Source organism: Ovis aries, chromosome 2 (genome assembly GCF_016772045.2).
Source record: "Ovis aries strain OAR_USU_Benz2616 breed Rambouillet chromosome 2, ARS-UI_Ramb_v3.0, whole genome shotgun sequence".
NCBI lineage: Eukaryota > Metazoa > Chordata > Mammalia > Artiodactyla > Bovidae > Ovis > Ovis aries.
Genome location: NC_056055.1, coordinates 242,251,642 through 242,271,515, shown reverse-complemented (window position 1 = coordinate 242,271,515; position 19,874 = coordinate 242,251,642). Strand labels below are relative to the sequence as shown.

General features: G+C 41.7%; 1 protein-coding gene across 3 annotated transcripts in view; it reads right to left on the bottom strand.

Annotated features, from left to right (window-relative positions):
• The window catches only part of STPG1 (sperm tail PG-rich repeat containing 1), a 61,950-nt gene that overhangs the window by 39,993 nt on the left and 2,083 nt on the right, over positions 1 to 19,874 (bottom strand). For 2 of the 3 annotated variants that reach the window (XM_042244563.2, XM_042244564.2), the window contains exons 2-4: positions 18,980 to 19,098; positions 16,180 to 16,320; positions 5,274 to 5,392 (exon numbers count right to left, since the gene is read on the bottom strand). In XM_042244563.2, the coding sequence (XP_042100497.1) occupies positions 5,274 to 5,392; positions 16,180 to 16,252 (192 nt within the window). In that variant the 5' untranslated portion in view covers positions 16,253 to 16,320; positions 18,980 to 19,098. The remainder of the gene's footprint in view (positions 1 to 5,273; positions 5,393 to 16,179; positions 16,321 to 18,979; positions 19,099 to 19,874) is intronic. The other variant, XM_042244565.2, reaches the window with a different exon arrangement.

Below are 19,874 nucleotides of genomic sequence, written 5' to 3'. Positions count from 1 at the left end.
ACAAACTTAAGTAAAGCAGCAACAGAAAAACACATATTATGGATTGACATACATATGTGGAGTCTGAAAAGATTGGTATAAAGCATCTTATCTACAAAGCAGAAATAGAGACACAGGCATAGAGAACAAAAGCATGGATTCCAAGGGGGAAAGCGGAGGGGATGGATGAATTGGGAGACTGGGATTGACGTTTGTACACTATTGATACTGTGTACAGAATAGATAACTAACGAGAACCCACTGCACAGCACAGGGAACTCTGCTCAGTGCGCAGGGTGACCTCTGCTCAGTGCGCAGGGTGACCTCAATGGGAAGGAAATCCACAAAAAGGGGGGTATATGTATACACATAGCCGATTCACTTTGCTGTACAGCAGAAACACAATGTTGGAAAGCAACTATACGCCAATAAAAATTAATGTGAAAAAATCATTAAAAAAAAGAAAAGCAGCAGCAACTCCTTTTTACCTGCTCCACCAAAGGGCGTCAGCATGGGATGCTGTCACAGATGGGGCCCCTCTGCTGTGCCCAGAGATTCAGGGGTCACTGAAGCCCTTCTGGTTCAAACTGTCTACAGTTCTGAGATGTGCCCCTTGTAAGACACCCTTCTTCTTTTCTGCTTTCTTCCCCTTCCTCCCCACCACCTCCCAACTCCATACACTAATGTCTGCCATCAAAGTTCTTTGCCCATCACTGGCCTGGCTGGGTTGGAAACACAGACAAGAGAAGCCAAACCTGCATTTTCAAAGCGTCAGATTACATGGGCCTCATCTCTGAGCATGGCCCTCTCTTGCAGAACCCTCCTCTTTGTTAGGGCTTCCCAGGTAGTGCAGGGCTAAAAGAGCCTGCCTGCCAACGCAGGAGACACAAGACACACAGTTTTGATCCCTGGGTCAGGAAAATCCCCCGGAGCAGGAAATGGCAACCCCATCAGTATTCTTGCCTGGAGAGTTCCATGGACAGAGGGGCCTGGTGGGCTACAGTCCGTGGGGTGGCAAAGAGTCGGACATGACTGAGCAACTGAGCATGCATGCCTCCTTATTGAATCTGGTGGCAGCTCATTAGCAGTCCCTGGAAATCCCGAGTTGAATGTGGGCAAAAAGTCAATTCAGCAGGCACACGCTCAAGCCTGCTGAGGGCCAGGGCTGGGCTAAGGAGCCAGGATACAGGCATAACCGACTGGCAGCCTGTATGTATGTTCTAGGAACAGAACAGAGGCGATGTGGCAAAACAGTGTAAGGTGGACGGCGTGAGTTACCCTGACTCGATGACAAAGGCCTGGACTTGAGATGGGGTCACTCATTCGACTGACTTTTGAGGGGCTCTGGGGTCTGGAAAGGACACTGATCAGATGTGCACATCCATTACTGCCCCACCAAGCTGAAGGTGGTGGGGGGCGTTCAGGGGAGGGGGTGCGTTCTCCATGCCTCCTGCTCCCCCTCCCATCCGCCCCCCCCCCCCCGCCCCCGCAAAGATGCTGGGAAACAGTCTGGGAGCTAGGACCTGCCGCCTGGGTGGTCCTCACTCCGCCTGACCTTGACTATGCAAGTTACTTTACCCTCTTTACATCTCAGGGTTCATTGTCTGAAAAGTGGGGGTAACGGTAGGACTTAGCTCATGGTGATTATGGTGATTAAATGAGGTCAGAAATGCCATATCTTCAAGGGGAGCCTGGTGTGCTGTCTGTGCGGCCACCGGTTTGCACTTCCCACCCGTATGCCCTGCAGACGCCTGAGGAAGGGGTGCTGGTGACTGATGTGGAGGAGAGGCTTCCAGAGCAGGAAGGTCAGGCAGAGCTCACTGCAGCTTCAAGCATGCAACAGAGGGCATGTGTAGGAGGGCTTATCCCCCTGAACAAGGTGGTCTCTGCAAACTGCACTTCCTTTCACTGAAAAATCTCTGACTTTCACTGAAAAATCTTCCTTTCACTGAAAAATCTGTGAAATATCCCTGGTCTGGTGCCTGATCAAGGTAATAAGGAAACAGTGCTAATTTTTCACAATTTCATCACAATTAAACACTGTTCTGCTTAGCACGAGGAGGGTGGATTTGCCATCAGGCTCTGTCTGAAATTAACATATATTTTTAAATCATGGCTACTGGTAGGACACACAGACCCTACCCGAAAAGGGGTGTCTGTATAATACTAGTACCCATTCATCTGTGCCTGGAAGAGATCAATCAAGTTTAGGATTATGGAATAGGAATCCCTGGCAAGGGCCTACCTATGATTAATATAGCATCCTTATTTTCGCGATGAGGAAATGGAGATGCAAAGACTTTCAGTGGGTATCCTTAGTGTTAGCCAGCTTGGGAAATAGTGACCCCAGTCCACGGTGACAGTGGGACAGAATTGGGGAGGCAGGGGAGGAAAGCGTCCTTTGGGTTTCTGGGCTAGGCTCGGTCTTAGATTAGGCATGTCTCTTCATGCATGCAGAGTCTGTAAATAATTGTAAAATGTTTGGGGAAGCAGACTTCACTCCTAGCAGCCCAAATTGCCAGTCCAGACACCGAGCTCAGGAAGGATTCCTTGTACCCAGCAGTCAGATTCTTACGGGGAATGCGAGCTGGGCTGTGGCGCCCTGAGGTCTCTCTGCAGAAGTCTGGTTAAGGTAAGTGCACATTTCAAAGGGCACTCATGCTCCACGTTAAAGTTGTGCTAAATGGGTCACAGGCCTGATGTGAGGACACAACCAAGTTATGAGATCAGGCCCAGGGTGTGTACAGTTAATGTTATAAGAAGGGTGGTGAGGCACTGGAGTTTTAAAATCTGCTTTTAATTTGCATTGCCTCACTAAATTATTGGGTGATGTTAAACATGATTCTTAGCTTCTCAATGCTCAAGTTTCTTCAGGAAGAATGAGAATTGTGAGTGTGGATTAAGGTATTTTTTTTCCCTGTTTTTACAGCTTAAAGAACCTAAAATATTATAATAACCTGAATGGTATATTTCAGATGAGGAAACTGAAGCCCACAAAAAGTCAAGGGAGTAGTCTAAAGCCACGCAGCTAATAACAGAATTCCGGGGACCTGGTTTATGGATCCCATGCCCTTTCTATAAAGTTCCATACTTATTTACAAAATGCTTTCAAATGCTTAGATGAACGTTTTCACGTTGTCGAACCAACACGACCACGTTTAAAAAGTCTGGATCAAATTTCTGAGCTATTTCTCTCTATATCAGATGCTGCCTATAGCTTTGGCTGGCTGGCACCTTGATTCCTTCAGGAGAACAATTTCTACCAAGTAGAAATCTCTACTTTTTCAATAGTAGTTGAAAATGCAGACTTTAAAAACCAGACCATTCACGTCTCTGGATTTGAGTCTTCACACCGTGATCATCTGGAATGGGGCCTCACACGTGACACGTTCCCCTGTTTTGAGCTTGGTCTGTCCGGGGGAGGCCGTTTCAAAACCGCGCTGGCTCGCGGTCATAGATGGACTTGATGACTTTGCAGGCCACACAGGGAGGTGTGGTGTCATGTGTAGACAGAGCGTGAGGTTTTGCAGTGAGTTGAGCCTGGGTTTGAGGTCTAATTCTTTCAACATTGATTCAGCAGATATCCATGTGAGGGCTCTTATGTGCCAAATCCTGCATTGTGAGACCTTGGGTGGATCACTTAACTTCCCTAAGCCTCGGTTTTCTCTTCTGTTAAAAGTATAAACCCTTCCTTTTCGCACTGTTCTCAGGATTAGAAATACGGTCTAAAACTGATTTCATAAAAGAAGGGATCGGTAAATGGTGGCTGCTTTTTTTTTTTTTTTAATTGAAGGACAATTGCTTTACAGAATTGTGTTGTTTCCTGCCAAACGTCAACATGAATCAGCCATGGGTATACCTATGTCCCCTCCCTCTTGGAGGTCGGGCTGCAGATATCAGAGAGATGGACAGTACATGCTCAGTAAATGGATCAGACCAAAAGGGAGAGAGACAAAGGGACAGTTGAAACATAAGAGAGAAGGAAGAAATCTCTTGAGTAAACAAATAGCTTATTTATCACCTTTGGAGAACACCTACAAGTAATTAAAAATATGTGTGTGTGTGTGTGTGTGCACAAGCTATATTATTTGCTCTTTGGAATCCTAAAATAGCAGAAGTAGAAGGAACTTAAACATTCCCTAGCGAGCGCTCTTGCTTAAGAAGGAGGAAACAGGACAAAGGGCATATGGCTTGCGAAGGACTCATCCGAGTTCAGGACCCAGACCTCCCCGTTCCCTCTCGCCACCGTGGCCGCGGGGGTAGGATGAAAAACATTTTTAGAATGCAGCGAAAGGTAACTGACATGACGGCTCCTCCAAAAGAATGCTATTCTGAAGGTCCTAGTTAGAACAAGGGAACGATTTTTAAAGGCTCTGGCGTCTGTGAGTTGCTTCCGCCCCCTGCTGGTGAGAGGAGAGAACGTCAGACCTGGGCCTTCAGCGGGTGAAATTTCAAGTTACCAGGGGAACACCTTCCCGAGGAGCCAAAGAGAATCTTCCAGATCAGAGAGGAAAAGAGGCACAGATATCTGGGGAAGAAGGTGAGACTGGGGGAAATGCAGAAACATTATATAGCACACTGCTGAAGCTTAAGAAAAAGAGTGGATGTACCACCACAAAGGTAATTGTACATTTAGTGTGTGTGTGTGTGTGTGTGTGTGTGTGTGTGTGAGTTGCTCAGTTGTGTCCAACTCTTTGTGACCCCATGGTCTGTCCATGGGGCTCTTTGGACAAGAATACTGGAGTGGGTAGCTATTCCCTCCTCCAGGGGATCTTCCCGGCCCTGGGATCAAACTCAGGGTTCCTGAATTGCAGGCAGATTTTTTGCCGCCTGAGCTACACAGCTCGTTTACTATTTGAAGAAAGTCTTGTTAATTCCTGTCAAGTTTTGAATAAGGCTGAGGAGAGAGGGAGGAAAGGATTTTTTACTTTTTACTTCATATACCAGAGATTTTTGTATTTTTCATTTTCATAATAATTTTAAAAAGTACATTTTCTGTTAAAATTTTTTTTGGTTTCAGTATGGCCCAAGAGACCAAAAAAATTTTAAGAAAAAATGTATTTTAAAAAATTATTATGAAAATGAAAAGTACAAAAATCTCTGGTATATGAAGTAAAATCACGTTGTTTCCCGCTGGACTTCATATCCTTTCAGCTCATTCTTAACAATCCGGACGGAGCACAGCGGCGTAGAGGGCGCTGCGGCTCCTTGGGTGACACTGCCCTCTGCTGGTCATGGGGACAGACTCACTAAAATCCAGACTAAAAGTAAGACAAGGCCGTTCATTTCGTTACCTGTTTGTGGTAAAATCTCTTGGCTTGACTATTAAATCCCTTTTTTTCTGATTCTGGGATTATCAAAGGCTGATATTTATAAGGAATGGAGGATTGTGTTGGATACGCAGCAGTAAAACCTAAACGATAAAAACAGAATAAAAATGAGCTCAAAACAAAGAATGACCGACACGTGCAGAAAACACAGAGCTACATGTTAACATTTTATTCTAAGTGGAATAAAAGAGAAGCCTGCCTTTGGACAAGAGATAAACGTGAAACTGGATTTTTTTAAAGACTCTATTGGTAATTTTTTGGTGTTCCCTCCTCCCCCTCCCTGCCCCCCCGCCCCCGCCAAGCTCTTACACTAGTGTTGGTCTCACAGCCAAAGCATTTTGTCCCAGAGAAGGGGAAGGATCTGACAGGAAAGGCATTCTTGCCAAGGAGGAAGGGGACACAAAACCATCTGGGGCAGCCTTGAAGAGAAGCCAGGCCGGGGAACAGAGAGCCCTCACTCTTAAGCCCAGTCGCAGGTGAGCAACGCTCGGTAACGATACAGAGAGGCTGATAAATCTCAGAATGGGGCTCCTGGCCATTCAGCACACAATGCAAGACAAATGTAAGTTTAAGTGCCTGCTTTGGGCAGACTTGGGGTGAAAAAGCAGAAGAGGACCATTTATAGAAAACAAGTTTTTATCTGCCTGGATTGTGAGGTATCAGTGATAGATAAACTCCCCCTTTTCCTCCCTCCCACCCCGCCACGGATGGTGCAGAGGAGAGACAGCTGCACAGAGGAAGGGTCCTGGAGGCCTGCACTGGGCTCCCCTCGAGCAGTTTCCTGAGCATCGATCAGCACAGGCACGCGAGAAAGCTCCACAAGGCTGGGAAAAGACTCAACTGAAACATCAGAGTGGGACAGTGAGGCCTGAACAGTAGGAACAGCAGCCACTCCCATCCCCACAAGTCAGAGTGGAAAACTTCATGATTGGCGCAACAGAGGGAAAGACGCAGAAGGGTTTTGCCTCAGAGACAGGGCAGAATTGTGTGCTGTGCGCTCAGTCACGCCGGACGCTGTGCGGCCCCATGGACTGTGTAGCCCGCCAGGCTCCTCAGCTCGTGGAGTTTTCCAGGCAAGAATCTTCCTAACCCAGGGATCAAACCCTTGTCTCTTGCGTTCTCCTGCATTGGCAGATGGCTTCTTTACCACTGTACCAGCTGGGAAGCCCAGGGCAAAATTACCCTTAGACTAAGTGTTGCTCTGGTTCCAGCTAGCAAAACTTAAAAGCAAGAGTCATAAAAGGTCAAACTGTTTCCAAGTAATTTAAGTGCATCCCAGAACAAAGCATAACAATTTATAGGACTACTAAAACATACAGTACTCAACAGGTAAAACTATCCAGCATTTGACTAAAAAAAAAATGATAGGCATGCAAAGAAGGAAAAAAATGCAATTCACAATGAGGAAAAAATAAACACATGATTAAATCTAACTCAGAAATGATGGAATACAAGAACATTATTACATTATTAATAAAACATTATTACAATAATAATTGTATTCGATATGTTCAAGAAGCTAGAAAAAAGATTGAACACATTAAGAAGGTACGTGGAAGATATAAAGAAGATCCAAATCAAGCTCCTGAGGGTGAAAACTAAAAAGTCTGAGATTAAAAATACACTAGATAAACGGTTTCCCTGGCAGTTCAGTCAGTACAGAATCCAGCTGCCGATGCAAGAGAGCTGGGTTCCATCCCTGGGTCGGGAAGACCCCCTGGAGAAGGAAATGGCAACCCACTCCAGTATTCTTGCCTGGGAAATCCCATGGACAGAGGACCCTGGTGGGCTACAGTCCATGGCGTCGAAAGAGTCAGACATGACTTAGCAGCTAAGCCAAAACCAAGATAAGATTAACAGTAGACTAGATACTGCAGAAAAAAAGATGAGTGAACTTGAAGATGTTGAAATAGAAACTATCCAAAACAAAACACAGAGAGAAAAAGGACCAAAAAAAAAAAAAATACAGAGTATCAGTGAGCTATGTGGAAATGTCAAGGAACTAATATACCGGTACCTGGGCTCTCCAAAGAAGCAAGGTGGGAGAGAGGAACTAGAAAAAAATATTTCAAGAAAAAAGTGGCTGGAATTTTCCAAATTTGATATAAACAAACCCACAGACCCAGGAAAGTCAGTGACCCTCAAGCACACGAAATAAGAATTAAACTGTACCAAGGCACATGATAATCAAATTTCTTTTTAAAAGAAGCAGAAAATCTTAAACTCGGGCAGAAGAAAAAAAAAGACACATTATACACAAAGGAACAAATACACTTACTGTCAGAAACAACTTCTGTAAAATTCCAGAAGGGACAAACTGTCACTCCAGAATCCTCTGCCCAATAGAAATATCTCTTAAAGATGAATGCAAAATAAAGATTGTTGAAGACACCCAAAACCTGAAGCAATCAATCACCAGCAAACTGGGACTATGAGAAATGAAAGGAGTCCTTCAGGCAAATGAAAACATACCAGCCAGAAATCTGGAGCTCTGTAAAGGAATGAGGAGTGCTGGAAATAGTAAATATGTAGGTAAATGGATACATTTAGATGTAAATATAATATTTGAATCATTTCTAAACTAGTTGACTATTTAAAGCAAAAATAACAACACTAATGTGGCATTTATAATGTATGCAGAAGTTTGACAACAGCTCAAAGGCAAGGAAGGAAAAGCTAAAAACATACTGTTGTAAGGTTCTGCTGTACATGAAGTGTAATAAAACCACTTGATGGTAGAATTTGATAAAATTAAAGATGTATGTTAGAAACTCTATAGTACAGATCAGTAAACGTTTTCTATAAGGGCCAGAGAGTAAATATTTAAGGCTTTGCAGGCTGTATAGTCTCCGTCGCAACCATTCAACTCTGCCATTCTAGAGCGAAAGAGCCACAGACAGCACATAGACAAACAGGCTTAACTATGTTCCAATAAAATTTTACTTATAGAAACAGGCAGCATGTCCAATCAGGCCCAAGTGGCCAAAGTTTTCAATCCTTGCTCCAAAGCAACACTATGAAGACACTGCAGAAGTTATTCCTAAAACGCCAACAAAGGAAAGAAATAGAAGCAAACAAACAAACAAAATATTCAATACAGAAACATCCAGAAAATGTAAATAAAGAACAGATGGGGCTGAGACTTCCCTGGTGGTCCGGTGGTTAGGAATCAGCCTTCCAATGCAGGAGATATGGGGATCGCTGGTTAGGGAACTAATATTCCCACATGCTCTGGGGCAACTAAGCCTGTCTACTCCACCTTCTGAGCCTGAGTGCTCCAGAGCCCGTGTTCTGTAGCTAGAGAAGCCCCCTCATGACATCCAGAGAAAGCCCACATGCCACAACAAAGACCCAGCACAACCAAAATCTTTTTAAAAAATTATAAAAAAGAGCAGATGAGACAAATAGAAAGCTAACAGATGGTAGGATTAAGCTCGCACACCAATAATCATATTAAATTTAAAGTCTAAACATCCCAGTTAAAAGACAGAAATGGTTGAGATGGTTAAAAAAGGAAGACCTAACTACACGGTGTCTGCAAGAAACAGACTCTAAATATTGATACAAACCCAGGATTAGGTTAAAAGTAAAAGTATGAGGAAAAGATACACTATCCTATCAAGACAACGCTAGATATTAATGTCAGACAAAACAGATTTCAGAGCAAAAAATATTACCTGCAATAAAGAGGGTACAGTAATTTCATAATGATAAAGCATTCAATTCTGAAAAAGAATACAACAATTCTAGACTCTGATATACTCAATAACAAGAAATTCAAAATATAGGAAATAAAAAATGATAGAACTGCATGAAGAAATAGAAAATCCACAATACTTGCCAGAGATTTCAAAATCCCTCCCTCGATAATTTAAACAAATAGGTCGAAGATCAATAAAGATATAGAGACTTGACAATACTATTACCTAACTTGACCAAACTGACATTCACAGACCACTTCACCTATCAATTCTGTACAATCTATTCCAGAAAACTGAACAGAAAAAGTCTTTCCCAAATCATTCAATGAGGCCACTTATTACCCCGATACCAAAACGAGACAGAGTTACTACAGGAGGTGAGGGGGATCATTATAGATTGTTAACTCTCATAAATATACATGCAGAAATTCTTATTAAAATGTTAGCAAATTAAACTCAACAGTATACAAAAAAAGATGATGCGCCATGATCAAATGAGGTTCATCCCTCATTTGATAGATTGACATTTGGAAATCAATGTAATTCACCATATCAACAAACTAGACAAGAAAGACTATATGATCATCTCCACAGATGCAGAATGGAATCACATAATATATACTTTTTTTGGTCTGGATGATTATACATTTTTTGGGGGGAAGGGCTTCCTTGTGGCTCAGATGGTAAAGAGTCCGCGGGCAGTGCAGGAGACCCTGGTTTGATCCCTGGGTCGGGAAGATCCCCTGGAGAAGGGAATGGCAACCCACTCCAGTATTCTTGCCTGAGGAATCCCATGGACAGAGGAGCCTGGCAGGCTACAGTCCATGGGGTTGCAAAGAGTCAGGCACAACTGAGCAACCAACACACTTTCATAACTTTAACTTTTTAAAAACTGCCAAACTCTTTTCTAAATTTGTTGCACTTTTTTACATCTCCACTAGTAGTATATAAGAATTGCTGTTCCTTCATCTCCTCAGGGACAATGGGCAGTCTTTCAAATTCCAGCCATTCCATTAGGTGTGTAAAGGCATCTTGAAGGTGAAGTCACTCAGTCGTGTCCGACTCTTTGTGACCCCGTGGACTGTAACCTACTAGGCTTCTCCGTCCATGGGATTCTCCATTTGCATATGCCTATTGGCTAATGATGCTGAGCATCTCGTCATATGCTAATTGCTATTTGTTTATCCTTTATGCGGTAAAGTGTGTTTAGTAGATGGAGAAAGCGTTTTATAAAACTCAGTGTTCAATGATTAAAAGAAAACCCTAGCAAACTAGGAAAAGAAGCAAATTTCCTTAATCTGATAAAGGGTATCGATGACAAAGCCTATAGCAAACATAATTCTGAAAGATTTCTCTTGAGATAGAGCATGAAACCAGGCTGACTGCTTCTGTTCAACATTCTCCTGAAGGACTCTAACCAGTGCAGAGGTTGAGAAAAACAAATAAAAATGTATAAGATGAGAAAAGAAGGAAATAAAGCTGTCTTTATTCATAGATGATAAGATTATATAGGGAGAAATTTCAAAAGAATCTGTAGGTAATGTATTAAACATAATAACTGAATTTGGCAAGGTCAGTATACCAAAAAAAATCAATTTATTTTATTTAGATACCAGCAGCAAGCAATAGAAAATGAAATAAAAATAGTACCATTTACAATGGTATAAAAATCAAATGCTTAGAAGAGATATATAGAAGATATGCAAGTCCTCTACATAGATAACTATAAAACATTACTGGGAAAAATTTAAGAAGACTGAAATAAAAGAAAGGATATACGTGGACTGGAGAACTCAGTGCTATAAAGATGTAAATTATCCCTAACTTGACTTCCAGAAGCAATGCAATCTAAATCAAAAAGACAATAGGATATCCGCAAATCAATCAATGTAATTCACCACATTAACAAATTGAAAAATGAAAACCATATGATTATCTCAATAGATGCAGAGAAGGCCTTTGACAAAATTCAACATCCATTTATGATAAAAACTCTCCAGAAAGCAGGAATAGAAGGAACATACCTCAACATAATAAAAGCTATCTATGACAAACCCACAGCGAACATTATCCTCAATGGTGAAAAATTGAAAGCATTTCCCCTAAAGTCAGGAACAAGACAAGGGTGCCCACTTTCACCGCTACTATTCAACATAGTTCTGGAAGTTTTGGCCACAGCAATCAGAGCAGAAAAAGAAATAAAAGGAATCCAAATTGGAAAGAAGAAGTAAAACTCTCACTGTTTGCAGATGACATGATCCTCTACATGGAAAACCCTAAAGACTCCACCAGAAAATTACTAGAGCTCATCAATGAATATAGTAAAGTTGCAGGATATAAAATCAACACACAGAAATCCCTTGCATTCCTATACACGAATAATGAGAAAGTAGAAAAAGAAATTAAGGAAACAATTCCATTCACCATTGCAACGAAAAGAATAAAATACTTAGGAATATATCTACCTAAAGAAACTAAAGACCTATATATAGAAAACTATAAAACACTGATGAAAGAAATCAAAGAGGACACTAATAGATGGAGAAATATACCATGTTCATGGATTGGAAGAATCAATATAGTGAAAATGAGTATACTACCCAAAGCAATTTACAAATTCAATGCAATCCCTATCAAGCTACCAGCCACATTTTTCACAGAACTAGAACAAATAATTTCAAGCTTTGTATGGAAATACAAAAACCTCGAATAGCCAAAGCAATCTTGAGAAAGAAGAATGGAACTGGAGGAATCAACTTGCCTGACTTCAGACTCTACTACAAAGCCACAGTCATCAAGACAGTATGGTACTGGCACAAAGACAGACATATAGATCAATGGAACAAAATAGAAAGCCCAGAGATAAATCCACACACATATGGACACCTTATCTTTGACAAAGGAGGCAAGAATATACAATGGAGTAAAGACAATCTCTTTAACAAGTGGTGCTGGGAAAACTGGTCAACCACTTGTAAAAGAATGAAACTAGATCACTTTCTAACACCGCACACAAAAGTAAACTCAAAATGGATTAAAGATCTAAATGTAAGATCAGAAACTATAAAACTCCTAGAGGAGAACATAGGCAAAACACTCTCAGACATAAATCATAGCAGGATCCTCTATGATCCACCTCCCAGAATGCTGGAAATAAAAGCAAAAATAAACAAATGGGATCTAATTAAAATTAAAAGTTTCTGCACAACAAAGGAAAATATAAGCAAGGTGAAAAGACAGCCATCTGAATGGGAGAAAATAATAGCAAATGAAGCAACTGACAAACAACTAATCTCAAAAATATACAAGCAACTTCTGCAGCTCAACTCCAGAAAAATAAACGACCCAATCAAAAAATGGGCCAAAGAACTAAATAGACATTTCTCCAAAGAAGACATACGGATGGCTAACAAACACATGAAAAGATGCTCAACATCACTCATTATTAGAGAAATGCAAATCAAAACCACAATGAGGTACCACTTCACACCAGTCAGAATGGCTGCAATCCAAAAATCTGCAAGCAATAAATGCTGGAGAGGGTGTGGAGAAAAGGGAACCCTCCTACACTGTTGGTGGGAATGCAAACTAGTACAGCCACTATGGAGAACAGTGTGGAGATTCCTTAAAAATTGCAAATAGAACTACCTTATGACCCAGCAATCCCACTTCTGGGCATACACACCGAGGAAACCAGAATTGAAAGAGACACATGTACCCCAATGTTCATTGCAGCACTGTTTATAATAGCCAGGACATGGAAACAACCTAGATGTCCATCAGCAGATGAATGGATAAGAAAGCTGTGGTACATATACACAATGGAGTATTACTCAGCCATTAAAAAGAATTCATTTGAATCAGTTCTGATGAGATGGATGAAACTGGAGCCGATTATACAGAGTGAAGTAAGCCAGAAAGAAAAACACCAATACAGTATACTAACACATATATATGGAATTTAGGAAGATGGCAATGACGACCCTGTATGCAAGACAGGGAAAGAGACACAGATGTGTATAACGGACTTTTGGACACAGAGGGAGAGGGAGAGGGTGGGATGATTTGGGAGAATGACATTCTAACATGTATACTATCATGTGAATTGAATCGCCAGTCTATGTCTGACACAGGATGCAGCATGCTTGGGGCTGGTGCATGGGGATGACCCAGAAAGATGTTATGGGGAGGGAGGTGGGAGGGGGTTCATGTTTGGGAATGCATGTAAGAATTAAAGATTTTAAAATTTAAAAAATAAAAAACTAAAAAAAAAAAAAAAAAGACAATAGGGATCTTTTTTAGGACATTAATGTGCTGATTCTAACATTTATAAGGAGGCACCTACCACTGCAGCGGACACAGGTTCAGTCCTGGTCTGGGAGCTGAGATCCCGCAAGCCGAGGCGCGACTAGGCCCACTTGGTGCGAATACTGAGCCCAAACCAGTGCTCCACCAGAAGCCCCCACAATGAGAAGCCCGCACACCACGACTAAAGAACAGCCGCCACTCACCACAGCTAGAGAAAGCCTGTGCAGAGCGACCAAGACCCAGTGTAGCCATAAATAAAGAAATCAATAATGAAGTTTATACGGAAATTCAGTGCAGCCAAGAGTAGCCAAGACGAATATAGTACACGGTGGAAGGACTTATGCTACTAGATTAAAAAAAAAAAAAAGCTTGTTATATCGTTACAGTAATTAAGGGCGGTATTTGAACAGCCTAAAGGATACAGAGGCAGACCTGCATATACATAGACAAGGTTTAGGGCAATGATGGCAGTGCAGAGTGGCCGAAAAAGAATGCCCTTTCAGTCAATGGTGCTGGGTAACTAGATATACATACTGAAAACAATAGATCTGGACATTTTTATATCCTACACACAAACAACTCCAAATGAATCATAGGTCTAGATATGAAAGGTAAAATAATACAGTTATTAGGAAAAAAGCTATTTTGAGATAGGCAAAGATTTCTTAAATAGGACAGACATATACACTACCTATGGGGCTTCCCTAGTGGCTCAGATGGTAAAGAATCTGCCTGCATTGAGGGAAACCCGGGTTCAGTTCCTGGGTTGGGAAGATTTTCTAAAGAAGGGAATGGCTACCCACTCCAGTATTCTTGCCTGGAGAATTCCATGACAGAGGAGCCTGGCAGGCTATAGTCCATGGGATTGCAAAGAGTTGGACATGACTGAGCAACAATTTCACTTTCATACACTAACTAAAAGGGGAAATACTGATATTAATAAAATGGGCTATAGTAAAATCAAGAGCTTCTGTTTATTAGCATACCACCAGTCCATCCTAGAGGAAATCAGTCCTGAATATTCATTGGAAGGACTGATGCTGAAGCTGAAACTCCAATATTTTAGCCACATAAAGTGAAGAACTGACTCATCTGAAAAGACCCTGATGCTGAGAAAGATTGAAGGTGGGAGGAGAAGGGGTCGACAGAGGATGAGGTGGTTGGATGGCATCATGGACTCAATGGACATGAGTTTGAGTAAACTCCGGGAGTTGGCGATGGCCAGGGAGGCCTGGCGTGTGGCAGTCCATGGGGTCGCAAAGAGTTGGACGTGACTGAGCGACTGAACTGAACTAAACTGAAGAGAATGTAAAGCAAAGTCACAGACTCAGGGAAGGTATTTACATATAGCCAAAAAGGATGCATTTCTAGTATGTTTTTAACAACGCCTAAGAGAAGAAAAACCCCATAGGAAAAAACTTGAACAGTCACTTCTCCAAAGAGAATATCCTAAAGATAAGCCAACATATGAAAAAGTGCTCAACCTTACTAACCAAAGGACAATACAGTTTAAAAGCATCAGCTAAAAATGATGGGGATGATGTGGAGCAACTGGAATTCTCATACACCGCTTGCAAGGAAATAAAATTGGCACAGCCACTCTGGAAAACTGGTAGTATCAACTAGGTTGATCATAAGCACACTCTATGACCCAGCAATTCTCCTAGGTGTAGACCCAAAGAGTATATACACGTATGTCCAAAGACAAGAACAAGAATAGTCATGAAAGCTTTTAGTCATAGCTCAAAACTGGAAACAATCCAAATGTCCTTCAATAGTATAACGGATAAACAAATGATGGTACATTCAGCCAAAGAAAAACTTCACAGCAATGAAAATGAGCTAATTACTGATAACATGAAACATGAAGTTACATCTGTCAAACGTACCTCAAGGGAAGAAAAAAGCCTGAAAGAGTTCATACTGTATGATTCCAATTTATAGGAAGTTCAAAACAGACTAAAGTAATTAATGATATTAAAATGATAAAGTCGTTAAGGTAACCTGACATGAAGAGTCAGGTGAGCTCTGGTGTTGACACTTGCAGAGAAGAGGGACGGTGCCCATGAAGGACCAGACAAGGACTTCTGGGATGCTGTGGAGTGTCCGTTTCTGGGTCTGAGAAGTGACTCCGTAAGTGGTGCTTTCTTTGTGACCATTAGGCTGAACAATTATGATTTATTTTCTGAATATACATGAAGCTTCAATTTGAAAGTATTCAAGAAAAAGTGACAGCAATACATCAAAAGATGGGAGGAAGGAAGAAAGGTCCAGCTCTGGGTCTGAGAGCAGCAGAGACTGTAGAAGCCTACCAGGGAGGTGGTAATAACCGCCCTCCCCCAAAAGAAACCGCAGTGGAGTGAGTGAGGATGTCAAAATCTGCAGCTGCAGCCATGATTCCCCAAGTCCAGGTGTCATCCAGGATTAGTGCATCCTAACAAAACCAGAAGAGTACACGGGCTGAGAGAGAGCATCTCCCACCTACCTGCATGGGTGACCCATGACCACATCGCCTCTCTCCACTGAGAAAGATTGAAACCTTGAAACAAGTCATTTGTGTCAAATTTTCCAACAACCCAGCATGGTGGGGGCTTGGATTAAGTTTTAGGAAATAAAGTAAGATCTCTTCCTCCTTCTCTCTCCTCCATCCTTTCTTCTCATGGTTTCTTTCCAATCATCACCCTTGAAGCAGTGGAGGGATGACTGAAGCAATCTATTTGATATCCTTAAGAACAGCCTTGTGAATATAAACCAGCACTTAAAATTCCCCTAAAATTTGCTCTTACATACTGAAATAGACATACGTCAGGAGCTTGCTCCTCCCCCCCCCCCAAAGACCTCTGTTATGAAGTTCACTAGACCTTTCTGTACTTTGTTAGCCTTTCTGGAATATTTTTTGCCAGAGTGTTGCTCTTTTTGTGTGGAGTTGTCCATCTTAGCAAAGTTCTGCAATATGTTCCATTTGTTTGATGAGAAACTTGACTACATGTTCTTCTAAGCACCTGAAACAGCAAAATACAGCATTTGTAGGAATCATTTCACGATTTTATTAATCATGTTAATTGGGTTCTGTTGTATTTGTTGGGTAGACAGGAATCTTGTGGGTAGAGGCTGAGATTTACCAATTTCTACAACCCTAAATCCCACGTTGCATTGCCTGTAGTAGGAACTCTTTAAAGTGTTCCTTGCTGATGTTGTTTACAGAGCTCCTGAAGGCTTGAATTTCACACATTTATCTTATTGATATAACTCACATACATGGGAATTCATTAATTCAAAGTGCATGTACAATTCTAAGTTTTGGTGAATGTTTACAATTGTGTAAAATACCACCAAAATTAAAATATAAATATATTCATCTCTCCAAAAAGCTCCCTATGTCTCTTTGCAGTCAATACCCACCCCACAACTCTGGCATCTGGCAACCACTGCTCTGCTTTCTGTCACAATAGTTGCCTTTTCTAGATGTCATATATGGGTAATTATATAGTATATACCATTTTGTGTCTCTTTTTTCACTTAGCACAATGCTTTTGAGATTCTTCCATGTGGTTGCATGCATCAGTAATTTGTTACAATTATTAGACATCCTCACCAACACATTTGGTAAATCATATTAATTTTAAATTAAAAGATGCTTGCTCTTTGGAAGACAAGGTATAACAAACGTAGACAATCTATTAAAAAGCAGAGACATTACTTTGCCAACAAAAGTCTGTATAGTCAAAGCTATGGTCTTTCCAGGAGTCATGTATAGATGTGAGAGTTGGACCATAAAGAAGGCTGAACAACAAAGAATTGATACTTTTGAACTGTGGTGTTGGAGAAGACTCTTGAGAGTTCCTTGAACTGCAAGGAGATCCAACCAGTCCATCCTAAAGGAAATCAGACCTGAATATTCATTGGAAGGACTGATGCTGAAGCTGAAGCTCCATTTCTTTGGCCACCTGATGCGAAGAGCTGCCTCACTGGAAAAGACCCTGATGCTGGGAAAAGATCGAAAGCAGGAAGGCAGGAGGAAAAGGGGACGACAGAGTATGAGATGGTTGGATGGCATCACTGACTCAACGGACATGAGTTTGAACAAGCTCCAGGAGATGGCGAAGGACAGGGAGGCCTGGTGTGTTGCAGTCCATGGGGTTGCCAAGAGTCGGACACGACTGAGTGACTTCCATTTTCACACATGGTGAATCCAGAGCAGTTTTTATTCTGAGAATAAATTAAGCTCCACTACTAAGACATGATGTTTCTATGGACTCTACCCAATCAGTCCTCATCTAATATAGTGTCTCTCTATTCTGACTTGTGGGAACATCAAGTAGTCCCAGTTCTGTGTAAGAAAGACCCAGAAATTGTTCAGGTGATGGGACGAACTGGGCGATTGGAGTTGACATGTAATTGCTGTTACATAAAGCAGATAACTAAGGAGACCCTACTTCACAGCACAGGAGCCCTACTCAGTGCTCTGTAGCGACCTAAGTGGAAGGAGATATGAAAGAGCAGAGAGACGCATATGTACAATTTCTGGGCCTTACGCTGCTTTCGGCGGCTCTTTCCCAAGTCTTAGGTTCTTCACATGCGTGTGTCCATTATTTCTCTTCCTATTTCTGAACTTTTTCTGTGCAGGCCCGTCCATTACCTGTAATTCCAGCCTCTTTGTTCTCCCTGAATCCTGACTTCTATCTACCCAGCTCAGATAGCTGGACTTTGTGTGGGTTTCCCTCTCCCTGAACTGTGGCCTAGAAACTCCCTCCAGCATTAGCTGGAGCAGTTGTGGGGCTCACCCTGTTTTTCTTCTCTCAGGGATTACAGAACTGGGGTCCCTGCTGTTCACTGTCTAAAAACCATGCTTCATGTATTTGTCTGTTTTTAGTCATTAAGAGCAGGAACATAATTAAATTTTCATAGAGTTAATCTTTCATAAACAGACTTGAGTTTTATTTTGTTCATCTTTTTTTTCTCCCTAAGTAATTTACATCATTTATAAATACTAATGAATAAAGAATGGAATAAATGATGTTCAGTTCAGTTCAGTCGCTCAGTCGTGTCCAACTCTTTGCGATCCCATGAATTGCAGCACGCCAGGCCTCCCTGTCCATCACCAACTCCTGGAGTTCACTCAGACTCACGTCCATTGAGTCAGTGATGCCATCCAGCCATCTCATCCTCTGTTGTCCCCTTCTCCTCCTGCCCCTGATCCCTCCCAGCATCAGAGTCTTTTCCAATGAGTCAACTCTTCACGTGAGGTGGCCAAAGTACTGGAGTTTCAGCTTCAGCATCATTCCTTCCAAAGAAATCCCAGGGCTGATCTCCTTTAGAATGGATTGGTTGGATCTCCCTGCAGTCCAAGGGACTCTCAAGAGTCTTCTCCAACACCACACTTCAGAAGCATCAATTCTTCGGCACTCAGCTTTCTTCACAGTCCAACTCTCACATCCATACATGACCACAGGAAAAACCATAGCCTTGACTAGACGGACCTTTAGTGTGCTATAATTGTGGGTGATTAGAAAAAATTAAACCTTCCTATGACAATGGTGATATGTGCATATTGTCCAGTTTTGGGAAAGATAAGAAGTTTAAAAGATTTTAAAAACAATCCATTCCTACCACCCAAAGACAACACTATTAATAATGCTTTCCAGCCTCCTTACTGCATACCTGTGGAGCCAGGATGAGAGCAGGTGCAGCCCAGGTGTGGACGGAGCACTGCCCAGGTGTGCCTCACTGGTGCACTTGCTCGTATAACTGTTCATGACAGGATCTCATGGGCCTGGAATCTAAGAAAGAGCAATGAAGACATATCACCTTCCTAATTAACAGCATATGCTCAAGCAATTCTCCAGTGAGGGCCAGTGCAATGATCAAGAGTATCCATTCTGTGTTCAAGGTTAATAGTCCTGGGTTCTGCCACTTAATAGTTCTAATTTTGGATGAGTCACTTGACCTTTTGAATCCATTTTCTCCTCGATAAACAGATTGGTAACAGTACCTTCTTCTTAAGATGCTTGTGAGAAATAAATATGATAACCACAAGAAGTAGTTAATGCTGCCTGGCCTACAGTAGGCTTTTATTAACTTTAGGTTTTAATATATGCACATTGATAATATATTAACAGTTTAAAATAATAGCTATCATTTCTTGAGCCCTAACACTCCTAGATGCCTTTATAGAATATTTTATACAATCCTTCAAATAATCCAGTGAGGTATTATCCCCATTTACAGATAAGAAAACTGATGGTCAGAGGGAGGGGTTATGTGACTTACTCAAGGTCATACCACAAGTAAGAGGTAGAATCAGACTTTGAACCCGGAAGTCTGACTTCTGCTTACTCTGAACCACTCTAATAGTCTCCAAAGCAGCGCACATTAAATGTTAGCATGCTAAATGTTGACATTGATCACCCCTGAGTGTGTATGATTGGTCTCATAAAAACTAGGATATTGCATAGCGTTTTCAAAATGTAATTTTCCCAGGATGCCGGGGTTCCCCAGAACTCAGTTTGAAAATTCCTGAGGCAGTTCACTGTTAAGAGTTCTAATTGCTAGAAAG